Source organism: Lissotriton helveticus, chromosome 2_1 (genome assembly GCF_964261635.1).
Source record: "Lissotriton helveticus chromosome 2_1, aLisHel1.1, whole genome shotgun sequence".
Lineage (NCBI taxonomy): Eukaryota > Metazoa > Chordata > Amphibia > Caudata > Salamandridae > Lissotriton > Lissotriton helveticus.
The window spans coordinates 987,848,443-987,866,347 of NC_136059.1; the positions used below are offsets into that span (position 1 = coordinate 987,848,443).

General features: G+C 42.1%; 1 protein-coding gene across 3 annotated transcripts in view; it reads right to left on the reverse strand.

Moving 5' to 3' along the window:
- Nucleotides 1-17,905, reverse strand: part of APBA1 (amyloid beta precursor protein binding family A member 1) — a 483,473-nt gene that overhangs the window by 62,528 nt on the left and 403,040 nt on the right. For 2 of the 3 annotated variants that reach the window (XM_078675746.1, XM_078675747.1), the window contains 4 exons: nt 15,972-16,117; nt 10,176-10,208; nt 8,878-8,964; nt 8,482-8,667 (listed from right to left, as the gene is read on the reverse strand). In XM_078675746.1, the coding sequence (XP_078531872.1) occupies nt 8,482-8,667; nt 8,878-8,964; nt 10,176-10,208; nt 15,972-16,117 (452 nt within the window). The remainder of the gene's footprint in view (nt 1-8,481; nt 8,668-8,877; nt 8,965-10,175; nt 10,209-15,971; nt 16,118-17,905) is intronic. The other variant, XM_078675748.1, reaches the window with a different exon arrangement.

Sequence of the window (17,905 nt, forward strand, 5' to 3'; positions counted from 1 at the left end):
TTGAAGGATAAATGGTTGTCAAATGTTATGCCTAAATTCCGGGCGGATGCAATTGTGTTGGGTGGGACTTCAGCATCTAATGGCCAGCATGCTATAGGGGAGAAAGGATTATTGGTCCCTATAGGTAAAATTTCCGTTTTTCCGGCGTTGCACTTTAAATGGTTGTTGTTCATCCATTTAAATGTTGCTGCAAGACAGTCCCTAAGATCTTCCTCGGCGCCTGGCCGTTCCCTGTCCAACACCAAAATCAGTTGGGTGTCGTCAGCGTATGAAATAGAACTGATCCTGAATGACGCGATCAGATTCATCAGAGGTGCCATATATAGATTGAAAAGGACAGGGCTCAAACTGGAGCCCTGTGGCACCCCTGAGCTGACGTTTTTAGCCTCAGATTGATATGGGCCTAGCACTGTTATTTGGCGTCTGTCAGTGAGGAAGTTCCTACACCAAGCCAACACCTGTCCTCCCACCCCTGCGGCAGCCAACCGGTCCAATAAGATGTTGTGGGACACGGTATCAAAGGCTGCCGACAGGTCAAGTAGGATAAGGACGGCCTGTTTTCCTTGGTCCATTGCTGCTCTTAAGGTTTCAGCGGTGTATAGTAAGGCTGATTCGGTAGAATGTTCTGACCGAAATCCTGACTGATTAGGGTGGAGAACGTTGTTCTTCTCCAAAAAGTTAGTCAGTTGACTGTTGACAAACTTTTCAGTCAGCTTGAATAGAATGGGTAACAAGGAAATCGGACGTAGGTTGGAAAGGGTAGTAGGATCGACTAGGGCCTTTTTTTGGAGTGGCTTGACAGCTTCCAATTTCCAATCGTTAGGGATACTTGCTGTTGCTAGAGAGGAATTGATGATACTGTTAATCATAGGATTAACCATCTCTATTAGATAGTGCAACACCGGAGGGGGGCAGGGATCAAAAGGGGAACCCGATTTGCTGGCTAAGATAGCTTTAGCAGTTTCCTCCAAGGGTACTGGAGCGAACTCATCAAGACGGAGGGGGGAAGTCATCTTCACTATCTCTTCATCATCCATTGTTGTAATGGTTCCTGATGGGAAGGTGTTAGTAATGGTTAGGATTTTGTTCTCGAAGTAATCAGATATCGCATTGCAGAGATCTTGCGATGGAGGGATCTCTTGCGATAGAGCTGAGGGATTCATGAAATCCTTAACAATCCTAAAGATTGCTTTTTGTTCTTGGCCTGCTAAAGAAATGGCCTGTAGATAGTGAGTTTTTTTTGCTAATTTTAATCCTGCGTGATACTTCCGTCTAGCTGCTATATAAGTATTACGTGCAGCGGTGTCGTAATTACGACGCCACCTCCGTTCTAGTGTTTTCACTTCGCCTAATTCAGACTTTAGAGCTGATGAAAACCACGGGGCATTTTTTTTCTTGTTCCTAGGTTTCGAGTTCTCATTACTAGGTGGTTTGAGCAGCGTGCCCGCTCCAGCAATCCAATCACAGAAGATCTGATAATCTGAGGAAGTGCAGTCGGCAAGGGCTGGTAACCCATCTTTGAGTTTTTCGACAATGTCAGCTCTCCTGGCTAGTGACTTCCAATCCGGAATGGATTTCGTGTGGGGTTTATCCTTACATTTTAAGGGGTTTATTGAGGGTTTCCAGGTTTCAGCTATAAAAAAAGGAATTAGAAAATGGTCTGTCCATACCTGAGGGCAGGGGGATTTGACTGTCAAACTAGAAAAATTGGAACAGATACAATCTAGTAGATGTCCTGCCTGATGGGTGGGTTCCCGATTCACAAGAGTAAGTCCCAACACTTCAATTGTGTCCAGGAAACAGCTAGCTCCAGGATCATTTGGGGCCTCAAGATGCAAGTTGAGATCACCCAACACCGTAAAATTAGAAAACCTGAGAGTTAGATCACTCAGCACGTCACCTACAGAGTCCAAAAATATGGAGGAAGGGCCCGGGGGGCGATAGATAAGGGCTCCAGAGAATACAAGGGAGTCATGGATTGCTAGGGAGAAAGCCAGTGCTTCTGACTCTTTTAATTCCGTCAGTTCTTCTATGGAGCATTTAAAGATGTTTCGATAAATAATTGCAAGACCCCCTCCTCGTTGTTCATGTCTATCCAGACGTTGGATGTGGTAGTCATGTGGTAGTGCTATAGCTAGGGCAGGATTACACCATGGCTTCAACCATGTTTCTGTGATAAAAAGACAGTCCAACTGAGATTCAGTGATAAGATCGAAAACAATCTGAGCGTTTTTTACTAAGGAGCGTGCATTAATTAGCCCGCCTCGAAGTAGAATAGCGTCAGTGGATGTCTCAGATGGCAGATCAGAATTTAGAGTTTGATGACAGTGGGCACAACAGACCGGGCCATACCAAATATGCGGGACTAAGGAGCAATGACAGGGAGCATAAGGACCGTGACATGATAATAGAAACTCACGTGACATACTTAGGTCAGGAGGCATCGTGAAACAGTCGAAGAAAAGCTCAGAGTCTCCCGCCTCTCGCGCCTCCTTTGCGCTGACGGGCGCAGACGGGCAGACTCTGGCTCGACTCAGGCGAGAGTCAGGCGCTTCCGCTGCGCGTCTCAGCTGCGCGGGAGGGTGTGAGCTTTAAATACAGGCTCACCTGGTGTCCACGCTGAGCACTAGAGCGCTCTGACAAGTGGCACGCTCGAATTCAAAAACAGTCCCAAGATGGCGGCCGGGCGCCTCGAGTGACACTAAAGAACACAGAGTAATCCGCTCTACAAGCGATGGGGACACAATTTAAGGTGCAGGTATGTGGGCGGACTGATGAATTATAAAACCAGGGGTTACGAAATAAAGATAACAAAAATAGTAAAATGCGGTAAATTTTAAAAAGATAATAGCGCTGCGCGCCTAAACACACGCTTGCACTGATGCGCGTTCTAAAATGAGGCACAGCTTTCCCTAAGGTCGAGCAACTCTAAGTGCTCGCCTTAAATACAGGCTCACCTGGTGTCCACGCTGAGCACTAGAGCGCTCTGACAAGTGGCACGCTCGAATTCAAAAACAGTCCCAAGATGGCGGCCGGGCGCCTCGAGTGACACTAAAGAACACAGAGTAATCCGCTCTACAAGCGATGGGGACACAATTTAAGGTGCAGGTATGTGGGCGGACTGATGAATTATAAAACCAGGGGTTACGAAATAAAGATAACAAAAATAGTAAAATGCGGTAAATTTTCAAAAGATAATAGCGCTGCGCGCCTAAACACACGCTTGAACTGATGCGCGTTCTAAAATGAGGCACAGCTTTCCCTAAGGTCGAGCAACTCTAAGTGCTCGCCTTAAATACAGGCTCACCTGGTGTCCACGCTGAGCACTAGAGCGCTCTGACAAGTGGCACGCTCGAATTCAAAAACAGTCCCAAGATGGCGGCCGGGCGCCTCGAGTGACACTAAAGAACACAGAGTAATCCGCTCTACAAGCGATGGGGACACAATTTAAGGTGCAGGTATGTGGGCGGACTGATGAATTATAAAACCAGGGGTTACGAAATAAAGATAACAAAAATAGTAAAATGCGGTAAATTTTAAAAAGATAATAGCACTGCGCGCCTAAACACACGCTTGCACTGATGCGCGTTCTAAAATGAGGCACAGCTTTCCCTCTACTGGCCACAATGAGAAATTACACTTTCACGTCTGTGTGTACAGCTTAGTAAGTGGTCTTGGATGATGCAGGCTTCAAATAACTAGAAATGAAGCTCGTGACAATGTGAAAACGTCCTTACATAACGCCAGAGTTCATCAGTATTGCTGTGACAACCAATAGTGGTGTCCATGGGTCCCCGTTTTTACAGTGATCTATGATGAAGTTTTCATATGGCTACTATCATATGAAAACTTCAGTGATGTATCTCTCACAGAAAGGAAATAGGGTTAAAAGTAAAAGAGACACACTCACTCTGTGAATAGATGTTGTGTATTCTTTACCCTTTCTGAAGACAGAGAACCCCGATCTCCTCCAGGGAGACATCTCCACCAGCTGGGCCCACTTACAGCTGACATGCTGAAGTCCCTTAGGACTGTATACTGCAATGCGTGCAGCTGCTACCACGCGGCACAACTGGAGCTCTTGCTAACAGATGCTCATTTAACCGTGAACCTCTTTCACAGCAGCGACCTGCGAAAGGTAAGCTGGAATAAGTAAAAACCATTGACAACAAGGGCAGTCTGCCCTTACTTCTCATTCTGCCCTTTCTGCTCAGAAGCTATCAGCATGCCCAGAAGCACGCATAGCAAGGGGTGCAGTTGGTGCCCTTTCCAGTTCCATAATGCCCGTGGTTGTCTATATAGATCTATTGTCAAAGATGCGCAGGCAAATACACATTATAAGGCACCACGTTATTCTTTTCATTTGCATAAAGAAATTGAAAAAAGCTTCACCCGAGTGAGACTTAGAATCAGGTCATAAGATGCACTGAACCCAGACAGTAAAGCAGCATGTAACCAGGAATATGCGTCTGTAGTAATATTTTAGTTTGTTAACAAGTAGGTTGATGTACAAATGGAATACAGTGGGTTAGAAGTCCTCCCACTACAGCAAAAAACATAACTAGCAACAACGATTCAGACTTGAAATTGTTAGATATCCAATCATTTGTTGTAACAACCTATCAACAAAATCATAAAACAGCATTAGTTTTGCTCCACAGCTATCAATATATATAGGATCACTCATTTACCCACCTACAACACTTGAACTATTGAAGTAAAGGGAACAGTTATAAGACTTACTTGACATCAATCTCAGATGCTCTCACTATTGATGTTTTTTTCTTCACTATCTGCATTTTTTCACTTTTTACTAACCACTATGGTCCACAATTTACTTATTTCTTCATCTGTTTGTTAATGTCACCTCCATTTCACGTGTTACATAACTGGAGTTGAAATAATACATTTGAGGATTTTGTCGATAAATGAACACTTGTGATCTTCTTTAACTTAAATACATAACTGTGGAGTAAGACAACAGGGTCCAGTAACCTGCATTAAGTCATTTTAACTGTATGGAGTGGCCAGAGAGATCTTTATTTAGCGTGCTTAGCAAAATTACCCAGATTGCCTAGGGAGTATGAACAGGGAAAGACATATCAAAAGAGCCAACCAAATAAGCTCAAATATAGAAAACTGTTTACTAACTTCACAATTAATTACGGACGAGTGGATAAAGTAGCCTGGGTAAACAAGCAGGTTCAGAAAAACTATCCTTTATAAACAAAAATTGCCTAAAATATATGTGAGGAGATTTGGGTTTTTTGATAGTGAATCATACATACAGACAAATATACTTTATTTTATTTTGTAGTTGTGTGTTTTATGTGTTGTTTTGTCTTCAGTTTGTATGTAAAGAAATCTAGATATGTATATTGATACTGTACTTATCTTATAAAAGTCCGATAGAAATCTGAACAAAAAAATAAAGTCTTCACATGCATACTAGGTGGCACTAAAACACTATTACTACAGATACCACCATTACAAAATAAATGTACTACAGATACCACCATTACAAATAAATGTACACTAATGAGCGTATACAACAATTTGTCTAAGAGGACAAAACACAGATTTCGTACCTACAGTCTTTAACTTTAAACAGAATAAAAAATACTTCCAAGTGAGAAATTAGAAACTGTGTATATCACCAAGACCCCAGTAGCCCCACTGCATATTTGAGCCAATAGCTAACAGAGTGAAAGGCCAGAATGTTAAGTAGTTCAACAATGAGAAGAGCCTTTGTGACCATCCAGCTACAAGAATTCCCCAATATGAGTTCTAGCATTTGGAATATAGGTACCTTGTCTAAGTCCTTTGTGCGTGATATGCTATTGACAAGCTTTTTCCCAGACGTGTATGTTAAGTCTCTGTTACGGGAGACTTTATGTCTAATTATTTTTGCTGCAGTGGCATATGACACTAAAGTAAGATCATTGGACATAAAAGAAGTGTGTGATTGGACAACTTGCGTTGAAAAGGTCGTATGGATGTTTGAAGGCAAATTTGAAGTTAAAGTCTTAGGAGTAAAAACAATAATATTTCCCATACACACCATAACCCAGTCTAAACACTGAGAAACACTGTGCTGTTTTAACATTTCCAAGCACAGTGACAGTGACATTATCTTTTTCTAAAAGTTACAACACGGCATTGCACATACATCAGGATTACTGCCTTTATCATATCTTTATAACAAACAATCATGTCTGTAACTTTTACCATTGACTTATCACCATAACCAACACAAATACTGTGTTGGGAATCAGCATTCATACAAGGCAACCATCAGGCAAAGCGTAATAAAATATGTACAAAATTATAGTTTTCAAAACAATATATAATCCATCCAAAAATAGCCTGGTAAGGATTACTATAGTGCAAATCTTCTGTTGCCATGGTTTGTTAAGGGGGTTTAACAACAACAAAACCCTAGCCTACTACAGTAATCTGTGAGACTACATAAAACAAAATACCTTCCTACAGGCTTCATCACAGTGTAATAACAATCCATCCACAAAAGCTTTAACTCATGCTTCTCACAATAAGTCAAGCTTTCTGGCTTTGTCGTGACAATTCATAATAAACAGATCAAACCCATGGAATCTGGCATACCTTTCCAAATGAACTGATAAGGCCTATAGCCTTTACTATTGGCGTGACATCATATCCAACACAGGCCAATTAAAGTGCACATAGGCTGGCAACCATCATGCATAGACCTATAAAATAACTTTACAAATATGTAGAAAAATACAGTACGCAAAACAATATACAACTCCTCTCAATAGGGCGTATAGAGAATCATCACAGTATAACCTCCCAGGATTTGTAAGAGTGAACAGGCAAGACCAAAACCCTTGTCTTCTACAGTTCTCTATGTGATTATATGTAGTAAAATACCAGTTTATTACCTGTAACCTGTATCTAGTGTTTTGGGCGTAAGCTTTGCCACAAGGCAACCATCAGGTACGCAGTCATAAAATTACAAAGGTATACAAAATCACAGCTGGTTAAGCAAAATGCTATATCTCCTGACAGGACCTAACAAGATTCTCACAAAACAAATCTTTTCTATCTACAATTAATCACATAAAGGGTAACCTGCACCAAAACCCTTGCCTACTAGACTAACCTGTGAGATTCCATGGAGGCTTTTAGACAGAGTAATAACAATCCACCCTTTAACCCCTTTAGAGCTTGTAAATAAACCTCCCCAGTGCTGCGCTGTCCATTGGAACTAGTGCTGAATGGACGTCCAACGGTCGTGCGCAGCACTGGGGAGGTAGTGGCCGTGACGACCGTTGGCCGACGGCAGCAATTAAGGGGTTAATGCCTTTTCACTTTAGCAAATGCTTTTCACAATAAATTTGCCAGGCCTCTGGTATTTATCGTAACATTTCATAATAAACAGATCAGGCCTATAGCCATAAACTTTGGCTTGTCACCATAACCATCTCAATCCTACTGTATTGAGTATAAACTATAACCCAAGCCAAAAAATGCAATACCAGAATTATTTTTAGTGGATGCACAGAATTGCAGCCCAATCAAATTCTGTACTCAGGGCAACTATCATGTGGGTGGAGTCTAAGACTTCTCTCAGTAAGACCTCGAAAGTTCTTTTTGTATTGATCAGACGTGATGCCAGAGCTAAAAGAGACATTGATCCTACCAGCAATGTGATAAATAAAAGATATACCAGCTTATCACAAAACATGAATGGAATTAGAAGTGGAAAATTGTTTTGTACAAGGTGAATACTGACCAAGGTAAACACCAAAAAAACGAAAAACATTCCCAACAAATATGAAATTCCATTTGCTTTCTTTAACACGCCAAGTCCCTTAGATGCAGTTAGATGTGGTCTCTGAGCAGACCACTGAATTAAGACCATTTTATTGAACTAAAATCAGAAGACCACAAATGATATCACAGAAGGAAGTAGCCATGGAAAGGCCACTGGCAGAATCCTTCATTTTTTGCAGCATCTCAGATCTACTGCTAATTAACAATGGTAATACATTGTGTGGAAAAAGAAACTGCGACTTCTTCCCTTATCTGTCATTGTGCTTTGAGAGTAGACATTTTTTTGCAGCAGAAAGAGATGCAATCATAAAGAGAGATCAAGAACACTTGGAATGTATTCACGCAAACGTTTTTCAATTAGTGGAGTTACTAACTCCATGAAGAGACACAACTACGAGTTAGCTTATTTTAAAGGAACAATGTTCTAAGGACTGTACAAAAGCACTTATCGGACAAGCTAACACTCCTAAGTTAGGGTATTTGTCAATTTCTTCCTCACTGGGACTGGTGTCCAATCACTGGTGCAAGTGTACACATGCAGACACACACAAACATCACAACCCCCATGAATTCTGCTGGTAACTCATTGCCTGTACATCACCTTCTGAGACACAGAATAGGCAAGATGATGGCCCCTGTGATAATCACATGGGCATGGTGACTTACATCCTCCGATTCAAAGACGTGGCAAATCATCTTGTACTGCCGCTTGCCATCCTGCGATGGATGTGATGCCTCCACGTTTTCCTGGGAATTGGAGCGGGGCATCCGCCGGCGAGCCATGAGAACCACAATGTTCCCAATGTCTGCAATGTAGGAAATGGTCCTAAGTGGATGATCCATCATTGTTTCCTAAGGCAACCAAAAAGACATGAAAGTTAGTGCCACAAAGAAAACGTGACCACCATAAATCAGTTACACGAAAAGTTGGTCTTCATCAGAAAATAGCAATGGTAGACTTTGTAAGCATGTGCTTTCACAGACTAATTAACAACTTAGATGACAAAGATAACTACTGTAGTCTACTCTCAGGACACAAAAAGACAAACTATGACTGCATACCTGTGTGTCAGCATTCAAAACTTTTATCCTCTGAGTAGAGATGAAAAGGTCCACCTCTGTCATAGGTTGAGCCTCTCCCTCTGGAGCCTGCAATGTAAAAGCGCCAAGGTAATCAAAAGTAAACTCAGAATACCAGACCCTATCAGATGAGATTAAAAGACTACCATCAAGACGCAGTCACCAGAACAGTAAGGCCGAATGCATCTCTTCACTACAGAAACCATGGATGGAAATTTGCACTGAAATGGCACATCTGTTCAATACAAAGTGAGAACTGATGTGTACTGTCCCAGGTGGATACTAGTCTCAATATGTTTTTCAGCATGCATGCATGCATGCTAAATTCAGGCCTTTTGCTCTTAGCTGTAATGTGATAACATAATCTTCTTGTTCAGTTCTTTTGCGGATCCTCAATAGTACTTAAATGTTTTGGAAATGCACATTACTTTGTTGTTTTTTAACCATTACTTGAAAACTCCAAATAATAAAAGATGGTGGCAGAAAAATACAGCTTCAGGCCTCCAAAACGAAGGCTTAATGTGTCCATTCTTCCACTACAAGTAAACTTTCATATTTCTAACCTACTAGAAGCTATGGTTGTGAAGTAAAGAAAGTAGATGGTAAAGGAAGTGTACTATGTAAACAGACTGTGCAGTGGTAAATAACAGAGATTATAGGACAGTTCTGGTAACTGCATCTTCATGATAAGTGAGGCATATAACGCCTCAGTGGGCGCTGTGCACTATAAACGGAGGGGTAAGTACCAGTTATTTAAATACAACATTAAGTAGTTTGCACATACATCAGCACTCCGCATATGGACATAGGGATATGTATTATCATTTTTTCAGTGATGCACAGGAGACAGCCCCTCTATTTACGCATCATCTTTTGCATCCAGCAAATTTATGCAACAGATAAAGAATAACGCTTTTTGACACTACACCGGGCGAGCATTTTTGATACCTGGCTGCAAGTGAATAGTCTTATGTTGTAGTAAGTGCTTTTAGTATTGTTTCCCTTTATATATTTGGCCAATCCAATCTTTTCCCCATTCCTGACTGAGAGGGAATTGTTTCTCAAAGGAAGGCTAGATGCATCAGTGACAACAAGCACAAACACCCAGAGGTGATGTAAATGAGGTTGGGGCTTGATGATCTGTTCTTTCAGAACTTGGGAAACAAAAGTTTGGACATAACTTGCTGGATGCAGAAAATGAACAAATAAGACAAAACAATGCAAGAAAATGAAATGATAATGAACAGGCATAAAATCAAGCTGATGACATTGTACTGCACCTTCTTTCTGCTTTTGGCTAATTTCTGGGCCATCTGCTTAGCATGGAACAAACAGAGACAGGAGAGTAGTTAGCAAAGAACTGGAAAATTCTCGAAGTCAAGCAGGAAGCTACAGTACAATTACTACTGCAACCAGTGTGTTTAAGAAAGGGGCTTTGTTCATTAGGCTGCTAAAATAACACCGTAATCACTACTTAATATCATATCAATTTAAAATAAGTCGCACCTTTTATTTTCACCTTACACATCCTCCCAGAGATCATATTTCCATTTATTTGCTAGATTGGAGGAGGAAATGGCCAGAGAGGGGTCTACCGAATTTAAAACCCTGGGCTGGCCCAAGCTATACCAATTTGGCAGGACATTAACACATATTAGGTTGCTACAAAACAGCAGCAGTTTTTAAATGCTAGAACATCTCAGGCAACTACACTTAACAGCGGAAAGAGAGCAGCCTTACATCCCAACCGAGATAAATGGAGAAGAAATGTACCCTTCAAGCTCTCTATAGAAACATAAGTCTACAACACTTTGGTAACAGATGTAAGGTATTTTGAACCTTCCAAAGAAAATGTAACGTGAGGTGCTAAGTACCGCTAACAGTACTTTATTGGCCAAACTTTGCTTTCATAAACCTACTTGAAATGTCGTTTTGAAGCATGTTATGAGACAGCAGCTTCATGGTATGGAAGGAACTCATATTAAAACATGGATGTACAGCTATCGAGAATGCACGTGCAATGGGCTTTTATCCCAAACCATTGACAGGTCTTCGATGAATAGGCAGCCAGCATACACAGTTCACTAGCAACTCTATCCTGCGGTATCAAAGAATGATGGTGGTATTGGGTGCAGATCGAAATTTCTTTAGGAGGATATTTATGAAAATTCGAAATTGGTATTCTGGAGTCATGTTTGTGCAAAAGATATTCTTGCAGTCCATGCTATCACACTGCACGATTTCAACCAACTGAAATGACAGTTACTGTAAACACTCAAAAAACACCGTTCTACTTAGACCCATAAGACCTACACACTCAGGAATACTCAATATATCACACCAGTCCCCACGCTGCAATGCACAGCCTATATGGAACGTGGATACCTCTGCTACGGTAAAGCAAGCATGCAATCCCATTTATGTCAGAATTGGATACACCAAACCAACCTCCCACCTCTCCAGGGATATATATAGTCTAGTAACACAACGTGGCACATGGAGATTAACTGAACTCAAGAACGCCAATCCCTCATACGAAACATCATAAAACAAATATCTGACCACGCCCCAAATTTTTAACACAACGGCCCACTTGACAATATGCAAAAACAACCTGAGAGACAGAGTCAAGACTGATTTGCATACGGTCAGGTCTAAACTGGGGTGGCATGGTGAGCAAAAGAATGATGGATTTAACCCAGATCTCTTGACTGGGGGTGAATGTTTTGATTTGTTCTGCATTCCGTCCATCAATTGTGTGTCTTTGCTTTTTCGCCCTAAGTGAGCCAGGTAACCCCAGAAGTGGGCCCTGGGCTCACTGTGCCACTAGAATCAAGCTATCCTGGCTAAAGAGGGGTGAAACCCCGTAACCGGTCCTAGGATGCGTGTTTGCGATCCAGGGAGGACCTGGCTTGGCAGTTCGGGCAGGACTGTTCCCATGAGGCACAGGGTCAAGACTGATTTGCAGATGGCCAGGTCTAAACTAGGGTGGCATGGTGAGTAAAAAAATGATGGATTTAACCCAGATCTCTTGACTGGGGGTGAATGTTTTGATTTGTTCTGCCTTCCGTCCATCAATTGTGTGTCTTTCACTTGACAATATACCAGCCACACATTTAGCAGAGATGCTCACTCACAGCCAGCTAATCAATCAAGCATTTATAAAGTGCGGCAAATCACCTGTAAGGGTCTTGATGAACTGGAGAAGTTGGCTCATGCATAGAGGTTGATCATTCAAAAATCCAGGTCTTGAGTTCTTTTCTGAATTGCTGGAGCCATGGAGCAGTCCTGAGGTGCAAGGGGAGGTTGTTCCATGGCTTGGCTGCCAGGTACAAGAAGGAGCGCCCTCTGCTATGGGGTGTCGGCGAGGTAGAGAGAGGGGATCAAAGATGTCTGGTCGGTTGGGGGAAAGTCAGGGGTTTGTTGATATATGCGGGTCCTTCGTTATGCAGAGCCTTGTATGCGTGGGTCAGCAACTTGAACTGGCATCTCTTCTGAATCAGGAGCCAGTGTAGTTTCTTGAGATAGGGGGTTGTGTGAGTTCTTCTTTGGAGGCCAAGGATGAGTCTTGCCTCAGAGTTTTGTATTGTCTGGAGTCCGTTGTGTCTGTGTTGAGTTTGAGACAGTTGCCCTTCATTCAGTGTGCAACGTTCATCATGCATCTGTGGAAGTTGCCTTTGGTGGTGGAGGGGTCTTCGGACCGTGAGAGGATGAGCTGGTGTCGTCGGCGTAGGAGATGATGTTGAGCCTGTGTGATCTGACACTGTCAGCTAGGGGGGTCATGTAGGCGTTGAAGAGGTTGGGGCTGAGGGACAATCCTTGGGGGACCCCTCAGATGATTTTCTTGGATTGCGATGTGAACGGTAGGAGATGGAGCCTTTGAGTTCTGTCGGTGAGGAATGAGGCAACCATCTGAGGGTGTCTTCCTGGAACCCAATGTGGTGGATTCTGTTGATCAGAATGTGGTGCGAGAGAGTGTCAAATGCGGCAGAGAGCTCCTGGATGCGGAGAGCTGCCATTTCTCCATGATCCAAGAGGGTTCTGATGTTGTCGGTAGATGCGATCAGGGCTGTCTCAGTGCTGTGGTTAGCTCGAATTCTGGATTGGGAGGGGTCCAGGAGTTTGTGGTCTTCTAGGTGTTGAGTGAGTTGCTTCTTGATCACTTTCTCAAAGACTTTTGCAAGGAAGGGGAACAGTGAGATGGGCCAGTAGTTTTTTGGTTCGGCAGATGTTTATTTTTCAGGATAGGCCTAACCTCAGGGTGTTTCCAGTCCTCAGGGAAGGAGTCTGAGGTGATGAAGGTGTACAGGACATTGCTCAGCTCATTTCAGATTGTCTTGCTTATGAGGTTGAAAATGTGGTGGGGAAGGGGTCTGAGGGTGCTCCAGAGTGTGTGGAGTACATGATGGAGATTGTCTCTTGCATGGTGAGGAGGTTCCAGTGGGTGAGTCGTTGTTCGGGGTTTGTGATTGTGGATGTGAGCGGATTGATGCTGTCTGCAGTGGAGGGTTGGCGTTTGAAGTTTTCGTAGATGGCCGAGATGTTGTCTTGGAAGAAGTCAGCGAGGTTGTCACACAGTTTTTCGGAGGGGTAATGTTGTTCTCAGTGACTATGGGTTGGAGAACTCCTTCATGATGGTGAAGAGTTACTTGTTGTGGTTTGCGCAGACTTCAATGCGATCTGCTAGGATTCTTCTTGGTTTTGTTCAGGAGGCGGTGGTACTGGTTGAGCACGGTCCTGAATTTGGTGTGATCTTCCTTCTTTCTGCTAATGCTACAGAACTCACTGTATCATCTATCCAACACAGACCAGAATACACTCATCAAGCAACCACTATTTCCCACTGATACTGGGTACTAAAACAAAAAAGGATGCCTCCACAGCACATCTGCAAACAGAACAATTCAAAGTGAATGAGGCTTTCAATTCAAAGACGGACCAACAACATTGTCTCATCTGAAGATATATGCTGCAAACTAGGCAGACGCCTTGTTATCCAAATCCGTGATATTTCATCAAAGTCATAATACCAACACTCTTGACAAACAAAAACAACAAAAATGCTCACCCCCAATTTTTATGTGAAACATCACCTTGATCCTAAGCAGCTTCAACCTGCAACTCCAAATCAATAAAACTGATACAAACTAGTATTAGTCGGATCTTTAGTGGACCATAACGTACGAACCACTGTTAAAGACAATCTCCTTAGTTATCACAACCAGCCTGTGCCTCACTATTGTCAGCATCTTACTACAAGGACCAAAAGTCCCAAATAAATTAAAGAGCATATTAAACCAGGTCTGAAACCTATCCCAAGCCTAAGCTGATCAAGCCAACTACACATATGAACTTTTAGTTGGCTTGATCTGTAATTGGCTTAGCACACCATTCTTAGCACTACATCACACTACTCACTATCCGAGACCACCAAACAGACCTCAAATGTGCACCTGCACTTTCACAAGACAACCACAACACCTGGCCAAACACCCAAACATGACTTTGCATAGTTAATACCAAAGTATAGAGCACTACACATTTCACCACACAGCTCTCCACAGCACTGCCTGACGTCTCCATTGTCCTTCAGGCCGCATGGTAATGTAACTACCAAACAAAGCCAAACCATACCTCACTCTATATTATATGTCATCTTAACTTACCACTCCCATCAAGATGCTCTCATAGCTTCCAAGCCTCCAGCACATGATATATATTGGTCATCTATGATTCTGTATAAAATATACTTAAGGAACCCTGTTTAGAAGAAGCCTGTATCCTCGAATATTTCTAATTTAATGCATTCTCAGAACGTTGAATCAATCTGTGAGAATGCCCTTTGTGTTGGAAAAAGGCCCAGCAGTGGTTTTTTTTAGCATCACATACCGTAAAACCTCTCCCCCAGATTGTAAGTCTTCCTGTGTCATTCACTCTTTATGACTCCTGCCTCTTTATCATGCATCCATTTTTTAATCCCCCAAATCCTTTGTCGGCGTAATTGATGAAATTCCTCAAATTGTTCATAGAAAATTATTTTCTTTATTTTGGGAATTCACCAAAATGTAGTTAAACTATTCTGAATGTCAGATTGGGGTTCTCTATTTTGATTTTACCTGAAATGAAGTAGTGCAGATACATTATACCTCAAATAACACCAGATCCAAGCCTACAAGAATGATTCCTACCATGCCACACCAGACTACAACCTATTTTATGGCATCACAAAATTCCACACTCAAACCCACAACATAACACCTGTGAGACTGCATTTAACAGAATACATCTCACCATCCCACACTAAAACATAACACAACAGATCCCACCTTACCCTCCACATACCTCCTGAAATCATTACACCAGTCCCCTCTTTACCACCCATAAAACACGATCACCTCTTAATAAACCATACAACTCTATACCACACCACACCACTCCACATTCCATAACAATGCAATTACAGTTGCAGCCTCCCACTGTACACCTTAGACATCACAACACATGCAGAATACCAATGTCCAATACACCTACTTACTTATTATGTGTTTTTAAGTGTGGCACATTATTTTTTGGTCTCTTCAGAGAGCCATAGCTAAATTTCTGGAAGACGTCAGAGATGGTGAATTTAACAGTCCAGTGGGATAAAAACATTGGACTATGTCTGTTTGCAAACAAGAGAACACAGTTGTTCTATTTAAATGTACCGCAAATATCTTTTATATAGGTTTTATTTTTGAAACTGCATGAGCACCTTCATTAGGGGTAGGATAAAACCTAATCATTGGTGGAATTCAAGCTTACATTTACAGCTCTGACAAACATGCATTTAACAATTGTGAGCTCTGATAAAAAATATTAATAATGCAGGTTGAGCTCATTCTGAAGTTCTTTTGGCTTGGCTAACTATCATTGCTTCGTGGTCGCTCTGTGCCTAAGAACAGAACACTTAAAGACCCCTGCTACGGTGTCATGTGCACACACTTGTCGGGTGGCACATCCTCAGATCACATGGCCCAAACCTTCCTATTGATGATTAGGTGGAGAGAACCTGAAGATGGTTTGGCTGGACAACTCGCCTTGATTCTGCTGACTGCTTCTTGAGCCTGCATCATCCGCACGTTCTTGGATGGAGTTTTGTCAGATAGAAGCTGTGTTGAGCCAAGGTAATTGGCAGCGAAAATGATTCCGTCAATTAAGTCTTCTGGGTCACATGGTCCGGGCACTGCAATAGAAGGGTATGGTCACAAATCAAATGTTATGACAAGAGAAAAATAGAAGAGTTGACTGGTGTCAAATTTTATTGATACACCAAACTGAAATACAACTGAAAGTGTCTCTCCAGTTTTTATTGAAATTGGTATGAATTAAAAAGAAAAGTACAAATGTAAAGCATTGACATTGATTATAACAATGCTAATTCTACTGCACCACCTTTTAAATATTAGGGTAGTCAATTAGCTCCCCATTACAGTAGATCTGTTAGAAAGGCTTGCAACCTTTGATGGGCAGTATTATTTACACTTAAATTTCTATTCAGATTTGCAAAAAGTGTTCGTATTTAATATTGTTTACCACTGAATAGTTTAGTCAAATCATACAGTCAAGGGAAGTTCAGTTCACTAGTTTGATAAGACCGCATTAATGAGGGCAATCAACAATTACATCAAAACAGATAATCAATTCACTTTTCGAGCGTTCATCTTTACGTACATCTCGCCGCTTGAGACACTGCGCCTTTGGCAAAACAGCCATTTAATAGTTTCTTGCCATTGGGTCTGAAAATTCAGCCGGCAACCAGCTCGATAGGCACAACAGCCATTTGATTTTTCTCAGTTCTTGGAAAGCACGGTGACGTCCAGTTTGGAGTTCTTATTTGAGCCAGCCTGACGTTTCCTACTTCTTTTAAATACAACCAGTAACAGTTTGATCGCCCCGGCGAAGTTCTTGCCTAAAAGAACTAAACGCTTTGGCTGCTTGGTGCTTTGTTTCGATCCAAATAAAAGTAAGAATAAAGAAATCTCAAATATTTCCAACATTGGATGGACATTTAATCATTGTCTTTTGGATATTTGGTTTGGTGGTGCAGCCCACAGTTGAAAAAAGTAACACTTTGCGGTTGACAGGGACCCAGGAGTGATTTAAGACCACAATGATGAAACATAGTTAACTACAATAAGCAGGTAGCACCAGCCAAAGTTTTTACATTTGGACTTAATCTACTTTTTGGGGCTCAAATTCTTCTGCAGGGCATGGTCCAAAGCTAAAACCAAAGAGGGTTTCCCGAAGTCGGATATAATGCCATAGACTGCCCATCGTGGTCACTTCTTTGCTGGCATATATTTATCTCCACACCTCTGTCCAACGATTTCCTTGCCAGGAAGGCAAGGATGGAAACTATAGCCGGAAGAGCTCAATGGAGCTCTATACCATTCCCATGAGGTCCCACTGTTTTCAGCACAGCAAAAGCTCAACAAGGAATCTGGTTTTCTTGATGGAAAAAGGTGCACCCTTGTCTGGAATACCTCAGCACCTTGGCCTGGTCCGCGGGACGTATAAAATGACTACGCTCAACTTTTCTCCAACTGCTTGGAAAGGTTCTCCTGGTCGCTGCTTTAGCCCTCAGGTCCTTCACAAAGGGTTCTATGCTACGGGTGCTCATGCATGGACAAGGACTAAGTGGTCAGCTGGGCCTTCTTGATTTCAGGAGGTCTTTTGCATTTTGTGTCGCTCTAGCAGGTAATAAGAGATTAACCACTTGAAGAGCAGGAATCAGGAATTCTTGAGCAATATTTCTTGCTGCTGTCAGGCAAAGTCTTCATACTTCCTGGTTCCAGGAATGTTCATGTCGATGGTCTAAATGCTTACTGCTGCTCGTATGTTATAGTTAGCGTCCACGTCGCCGATGCAATTTCTGCACCACATTAGACTGGCCATACTGGAAAGGTAAATACACCAATTGGCGGAAACCAATATTACTGAAAGGTTTTAGGGAAATAGCACACACACTGTA